Genomic DNA, 7,500 nt, shown 5'->3' with positions numbered 1-7,500 from the left:
ACACACATACATACACACATACACACACACATACACACACACACACACACACACACACACACACACACACACACACACACACACACACACACACACACACACACACACACACACACACACACACACACATATGAGGCATATGCTAGACTTGATAGTGAACTCTGTTTTTCCTCTTTTTTGGTTTTTGTTTTCTGCTTTTTGGAAAAGTAGACATCATCTCTTGGGAAGACCAGACAAATCGCATATCAGAAGATTGACGGCATTCGTAGTCCAGGAATCATGTATATCCCGGGTTTCATGTCTCATAAGGCTGCTACAAAAGCAACTATGCTACACATGTTTTGCCAGGAGTATGGTTTCCCATATATCAGGTAATATAAGTTTGCATCCCTTTATTGTATGTTAAAGCTTGCTTGTATGAAATGTAGTGATTGTAGCATGTGTTGTTTGCCATGTAAGAAATTATCTCATTATAACAATATTGTTTGTTTTTGTTGTAGCCTTATTTTAGAAAAAAAATTCTGGTGTTTAATTTTTTTTTTTCCAATTATTCTCTTTGTCTGCTTCTTTATTCACACAAAAGAAATGTACACTCATGGGCATTAATGCCTTCTCAAACCAGTTTCCATCCTTAACACTTTTGTTATGTGTCTGCTAGGTACGATCCTAGTGGCTTGGGCGAGACAAAAGGGGTGAAGCAGTCAGAGACAAATTTAACTGTATGGTTGGAAGATGCTGCCCAAGTGCTCTCAAATTTAACAGATGGACCACAGCTTGTAGTTGCTTCATCCATGGGTGGCTGGGTATGATATCATCAGCTGTGTTCCATTCAGTTTGCTTTTTGTTTTCAGTGACTTTATTTTATAATTTTCTCTCTATAGATCAGTTCATTTTAGAAATAATGTTAGCATATTTTACTGGTCAAAAATGCATTCAAATTAAGTACATATGGTGTTTACTTTCATCTCTGTTGTTTAAAGTCCTCAGAGCTCCATAGATTATGATGAACAGTCATTACTTTTGGATTATTTCAGATATCATCAATCCTAGCAAAAAGGTATCCTGAGAAATTCAGCAGTTTGCTTATGTTAGCTCCAGCCATTAACTTTGGAAGGAAGTACATGCAGGTCCTCTTGTCTCAGTTGCCCCCTGGACTAGTAAAGAAATTTGAAGCAGATGAAGTAGTGAAGCTTTTTGTACCTGAGTATGGCGAGTTCCCCCTAAGGAAGAGCATGTTTGAAGACATGAAGCAACACGAGTTAAGCATGGAGGCCGGCAGTATTCCAGTACAGTGTCCAACTAGAATTATACATGGTGTAAAGGTAAGAGTGATTATGCAAATATTATTTTCTCCCATTCCCACTCTCATTTTTCTTTGATATTTTTCTTCTCTTCTACAAGACTAATAAGAATGGCTTTTGGATTGCAGGACAAGGATGTACCATACAAAGAATCCCTTCAAGTGCTTGGAGCCTTGCAAACAAATGATGTTCAGCTGCTGTATGTCAAGCATGGTGGGCACCAACTCTCAGACAGTGCCAGCCTTGAAATAATCTGTGACACTATTCTTAAAATGACTGCCCCAAAACATAAAAAAGAATGAGTTTAAAAGGGGTAGAGACACAAAACTTTTTTTTTTTTCAGATGATATATTAAGCTTTATATATTTTATTAATGATAGCATGTACACAAATGACTTAAAGATAATGTATGTGTGTATATGTACATTTATAAGTAGTCTATATCAATGCAATTAGTAAGTAAGTGCAGCTATGGTGACAAATTTTATATAAAGGTAATTTAAGTTTAGGATCAGTAGATGATTTTATTTTGTATTTTTTATAATACAAAGTGTTTCCTAATCAATAATGAATTGTAAGTCTTTTGCAACAGTTCTTCATCCTTATGCAGATGTTTGCAACCTTAGAGTTACTGAGAATTTATCTTAAATAAGTGAAATTGTCTTTATTTTTTCTTATATGTGCATTTAGGTGCAACCTCTAGTCTCACTCAATTGGTGATCATTATTTTTAATTCCACAAATAGTTATGGCCCCTATCCTCTTATAATTGGAAATATTTAACAGCAGATGCATGTCACAGCCAGAATTTTCTGGTATTGTGTTTACTATTCATTATATCCTGTGTCTTCCTATTTTTATGTTAATGTTAGATTTAATTTAATTTTGCCATAATAATGTTAGTTGTTGTTTTGTTAGCATTACTGACTGTATTGTTATTTTAGTCCTTGTAGACCCTAGTATGGCTACAGACTCAAATCAGACAAAACAACTAAAGAAATAACAAATTAGATATCATGGCATCATCTTTTTCTTTTCATATTAGTATCATGTTTCAGAAATAGTTCATCAAAAATTTGTGTGTGATTTATAAATATGCAATGGTCATATCATAATTCTTGTATAGAGCTATTTATTTATTTATAAATAATTTTATAACAAATCTAAAGGTATATCAATATTTATATATACTGTAAAATTTTGAGTAATGTGTATTTTGAATTCATCAAGGTAGTTATAATGTTTTAATGTAACATTTTTAATCGGTCATATCAAAGTAAATTTTTCACTATTTCAATGCACTCTCAAGTTAGGTGGATTAATATGTATTTGAAGAAAATAAAAATGGGAATAAATATTTGTGTGTCATTTGCTTCAAAGTAATCATTAATTTCTATTTGGAATAGTACCATTATTTTCCTGCTCTTTTCGAAGACAGAAGAAGTTGCCCAACAAATCAAGATATTAGTCAGCCATAATTTTTTTAATTTCTTTTACATAAAGGATAATACAAAGTTTTTACTGTATTTTTTAGCATGTCAATTGATTTGCTGTTTTCTCTCTACTTTGGAATCTTGTGCCTTATTTACAAGCCTTTTATTATTTGTGATAATATTGGTTAAGAAACTGAAAGCTCTGATATCCACTGATACTCTTTCAAAGATTCACAAAGGAAAATGATAACAGGGAAACATGTAACAAGAATAGACTTAAATTTAAGAAGAGTTCACTGACAGCAAGGGAGGTCATGAGGGGAGCTGTGAAAATCTGAGATTCCTGAATGACTCAAATCATCAAATTCATTAAATGTTACTATTTTTTTAGATCTTATGAGCCCTTCAAGGTGGATATGTATGATCAAGGAAAATTAGAGTGTGACAAGATTTTTCATCTGGCATCAACTTTTTGGAGGGGGATCTTAATACCCCTACTTTTTATTCTTATTTCCATGTTCTTGACCAATTTGATTTTATACATTTGCTGTCTTCAAAGAGGTAAATGTCTTTATATTACAGGGAAGATAAACAATTTATTCTGTAATTCCTTTATTTCTGTCAAAAGAAACTTCCATTAATGAACCTTTAACAAAAGTGGGACCGGCCCAGTTATCAGTAATGACAAAGTTTGCAAACTGGAAAAAAATCATCTTTACTCATCAATTTTTTTCTTCAGTATTCTTATTGAACAAATACTGACAGGTTATACGACTCAAATTTGTGTGTGTGTGTGTGTGTGTGTGTGTGTGTGTGTGTGTGTGTGTGTGTGTGTGTGTGTGTGTGTGTGTGTGTGTGTGTGTGTGTGTGTGTGTGTGTAGATTATATGCATGTGTATGTTTGTGGTTTTGAAGTCTGTGTGAGTGCTTGTGTGTATGCATTACATACATAAGTAAAATTCTATGAGTCATTTTTGGCATGAGGAATATTCCTTTGTGTTAACTGAGAAGAATTGGTAACAGCATTTCAACATACGTATCATACCCCAGACCTGTCACCATTCCCAACATACTGAAATTAAAAGTTTAAAATAAAAACTTCTATTATTCACAATCTGTGCTGTTTGCTTCACATAAAGTTTCATTGCATATATTATAATACAAAATATATCTAAATAATTAGAGATAAATCTACTCGCAGTGCAATGGGTTGTGAATCAAAATAGATAAAGAAAAATCTATTCTCAGTGTAATGGGGTTGTGAATCGGGCGACAGGCCTGGTATAGCCTCCTGTGTTAAGCATTGTACATGAAGTTGCCACATTTCTTTGGGTTATTTGTATTCCATATGAAAGGGATACTTTACAGCGAAAGTCGGCGGAAAGCAAAGAGAAAGATTATAATTGTCTGACATTTACTAGTAAAAAAAAAAATCGATATAATCAGGTTGATAAGTAAGGATGGGAATTTTTGATTTGCAAAAAATAAGTAAATTTCCGCAACTATGCATAGTCTACCTAACTGCGAAAACCTTAAAACTAAAACAGTCATTAACTTTGGCACGGCTAAATTCTCACTAGCCTACACATACACAGACAAACAAAGCGTGAGAGTAGAGATCATAATAGTCACGAGTCCAAGCTACAACAAACTACAGCAGTTCCTCCTATTTGGTAAACTAATATAAACGAGTCTCGTTTTCTTTAAAACTAAGTTGGCGGAAAGAGAATGGAATCAATTACATGTATAACTCCATTAGATGCGGTAATATCAGCATACGTTATTTCTACGCCATTCACCGTAATCATTTCTGAAAATAACAAAAATAATAATGGTGGGTCAAAGGACAAGAATCTAATATATCAATATTTGCCACTGATATTATAAACACTACTAAAACCAGCAGTCTAAATTATACATAAACAACGCTATTGTAGGCATTTTGATGATATGCTCACCTCTATCGCCGGATGCAGTCGTGGTCTCTAAAGAGTCGTTGTTGACGGTCACGAGAGGCCACGTGTTGGAAAAGCCCGCTGTGTACCACGTACCCGTCACCACGTGCGATAACACCCAGCCTGGCGGATCGAGATGAAGTGAGGATTGTTTTCGATCCTTTGTCTGTCTGTATGGCTCTCTCTCTCTCTCTCTCTCTCTCTCTCTCTCTCTATCTCTCTATCTCTCTATCTCTCTATCTCTCTATCTCTCTATCTCTCTATCTCTCTATCTCTCTATCTCTCTATCTCTCTCTCTCTCTCTCTCTCTATCTCTCTATCTCTCTCTCTCTCTCTCTCTCTCTCTCTCTCTCTCTCTCTCTCTCTCTCTCTCTCTCTCTCTCTCTCTCTCTCTCTCTCTCTCTCTCTCTCTCTCTCTCTCTTTCTTTCTCTTAGTGTGCGTGTGTGTGTGTGTGTGTGTGTGTGTGTGTGTGTGTGTGTGTGTGTGTGTGTGTGTGTGTGTGTGTGTGTGTGTGTGTGTGTGTGTGTGTGTGTGTGTGTCCCTTTGTTTCGTTCCTAACCATTTATCTTTCTCTCCACTTTTCTCTTCTCCTCCATTTGTACTCTGCTTCCTATTGTCGTTTTCCCAAATATGTATATGTATACTGTTTCATTCGACATAATGAAAAAATATAGCTGTTATTTATCAGCAATTCAGCTTTACACGAGATTCAGTTCAATAATCTCCTCAGAAGGGATTGAGAAGAAAAATTATTTGATATATTTATACATCAATTCATGGTGTGTGTGTGTGTGTGTGTGTATCAATATATACATATATATATATATATATATATATATATATATATATATATATATAATTATGTGTATATATAATTCATATCAATGTATATTGTGTTAGTGAAAGGCAGGATATGCAAGTTACCTCGTCTTGCTTGAATGTCGTCCGGGAAGGAGTAGTTTCGAAGGACGGCGTCAGACGGAATGAAAACCGTGAGAGGGCCCGATTCTGCGTGAAGTACAGGGAGAACGTATATGATAACTAATTTTCGTTTTTTCCCACTTTCTTAACCTTGTTATATCTGATAATTATTTTGATTTGATTCATGTTTATTTTGTACATTGTTTGACCAGGTTCGCTTGGACAACCCTACTATATTCACTCTACTATGAACAAACACAGAAGGAAAGTCTACATACACTCCCAGATAAAGAAAATAAATCGGAAAATAAAAATTAGGTATGTATTCATCACCCACTGACCCGTGAAGAGCAAGTTGAGGACCTCATCATCGGCAACGAGTTTGGTGAAGATGCTGAGAACCGGAGACAGCCTGCTGGTGGAGAAGACGTTGCCGTAAGGGGCGTAAAGGACCCGGTCGATGACGTGGACGACCCCGTTGCTCCCCCGCTCGTCGAGGTCCGTGACGACGCTGCCTCCTGCCACCCAGCGCTACGGGGGGAAAGGAATTAGATGTCGAGATGACTTGGAAAAGTAATTTGGAATGGAACATTTAGCTTGAATTCTGTAGGCTATCGACATTATGCACGCTGCTGATCATATCAATATAATTATGCATTTAGATTTATTTATGTTGTTCTGGCTTCGTCATGATCTGATGTTTGCAAAGGTTCTACTTGAACTTATTTGAGCTCCATTGGCCGTTTCCCATCTAAACCAAACCCCGCTCACCGAAACAGGTCCGTCGGTGTAATAAGAGAGGACCAGAGTGTATCCGGCGTGGAGTGTAGGGAGTTGTCTGCCGGGGGAGAAAGAGCCGCTGCTGGTGAACCTCCCCGGGACAAGGTGGTAAGAAATCAGGCGCCGTAGGAAGGCTGGGTTGTCAGACATCTCCTGCAGCGCCTCCGACGGGATGGCTTCGATCGCCTCGTTGGTCGGGGCGAAGATCGTCCAAGGCCCTGTTTGAGTGTGGAAAATGCTTCGAATCTGTTATGTATAAGGTTCTCATATGCAATTTTTATGCCATAAAACTTTTAAAAGACGAACCTTCGAGACTGAGAGTGAGTGCCAACCCCGCGTGCTTCACAAGGTCTAAGAACCTGGTGAGGTTGAGTCTTTCCAGGAGTGTCAGAACCTTCAGCTGAGACCTCTCGTCCGCCGCCGCTACTTCATCGGGATGGCACCCTGCAGTGCCCTCAGGGACCACAGGGACGATGTCTGGCCCTGGTCTAGAGGACTCCTTTGCCCTTCCTGGAAAGCCGACCACGAGAGGCCTTCCAGACGCCGGTGGGACACTTCCCAGCGGTTTCACCTGGCTGGGCGTGGTGTCGACGATGAGAAGGAAATCCGTGTTCCCTCCTGGGGCTTCTGTGCTGCCGAGGGGGGAGGATCTGGTGACACCCGCCGGCGATAGGCCGCCGTCGACATCGAACGTCCTGTCCAGCATGTCAAGGAAGCTTGAGAGCGCAGGACTTGAGGCTCTGTTGAGCGGCCACTGGGGACTCGTTCCGGCCTGGATGTTGTTGGTTGTCGGGAAGAGGTCCGGCGGCCCTCCGTATATCGCTGGGCCGCGCTGGGACCCCGTGAGGGGCGCCACGGTGCTCGTCTCGGGCTCTCGGATGAAGTCCTGGAAAGGGTCGTGCTCAGGGAGGTCGTAGAGCCCCGAGATCGTGGGGATGCTCGGGACCAGGTCGCCCCCGAAGCCCAGATTGGCAAAGACCGAGGCTTCGGTCTGGCCGAGCAGCGGGTGAGGGAGGCTGGTCGGGTCGGACCCGAGGTCAGACTCTGGGATGACGTCAGCCGACAGGTGCACCACGCCGTTCAAGGCCGTCATGTTGGACTTCAGCAAGGG

General features: G+C 39.3%; 2 protein-coding genes across 2 annotated transcripts in view; one reads left to right on the top strand and one right to left on the bottom strand.

The window, feature by feature from the left end:
- Positions 1-2,657, top strand: part of LOC125046926 (palmitoyl-protein thioesterase ABHD10, mitochondrial-like) — a 4,568-nt gene extending 1,911 nt beyond the window's left edge. The window contains exons 3-6 of the mRNA XM_047644949.1: positions 211-371; positions 659-803; positions 1,035-1,322; positions 1,430-2,657. Of these exons, the coding sequence (XP_047500905.1) occupies positions 211-371; positions 659-803; positions 1,035-1,322; positions 1,430-1,603 (768 nt within the window). The 3' untranslated portion in view covers positions 1,604-2,657. The remainder of the gene's footprint in view (positions 1-210; positions 372-658; positions 804-1,034; positions 1,323-1,429) is intronic.
- Positions 2,658-3,343: 686 nt separating this feature from the next.
- The window catches only part of LOC125046925, a 46,671-nt gene continuing 42,514 nt past the window's right edge, over positions 3,344-7,500 (bottom strand). The window contains exons 9-14 of the mRNA XM_047644948.1: positions 6,696-7,500; positions 6,381-6,607; positions 5,951-6,140; positions 5,613-5,696; positions 4,691-4,810; positions 3,344-4,542 (exon numbers count right to left, since the gene is read on the bottom strand). The exon at positions 6,696-7,500 is cut by the window's right edge and continues 23 nt beyond it. Coding sequence (XP_047500904.1) covers positions 4,442-4,542; positions 4,691-4,810; positions 5,613-5,696; positions 5,951-6,140; positions 6,381-6,607; positions 6,696-7,500 — 1,527 coding nt within the window. The 3' untranslated portion in view covers positions 3,344-4,441. The remainder of the gene's footprint in view (positions 4,543-4,690; positions 4,811-5,612; positions 5,697-5,950; positions 6,141-6,380; positions 6,608-6,695) is intronic.

This window comes from Penaeus chinensis, chromosome 39, assembly GCF_019202785.1.
Source record: "Penaeus chinensis breed Huanghai No. 1 chromosome 39, ASM1920278v2, whole genome shotgun sequence".
Classification (NCBI taxonomy): Eukaryota; Metazoa; Arthropoda; class Malacostraca; order Decapoda; family Penaeidae; genus Penaeus; species Penaeus chinensis.
Note: the sequence above shows the minus strand (reverse complement) of the source record. Positions and strands in the feature narration are given on the sequence as shown.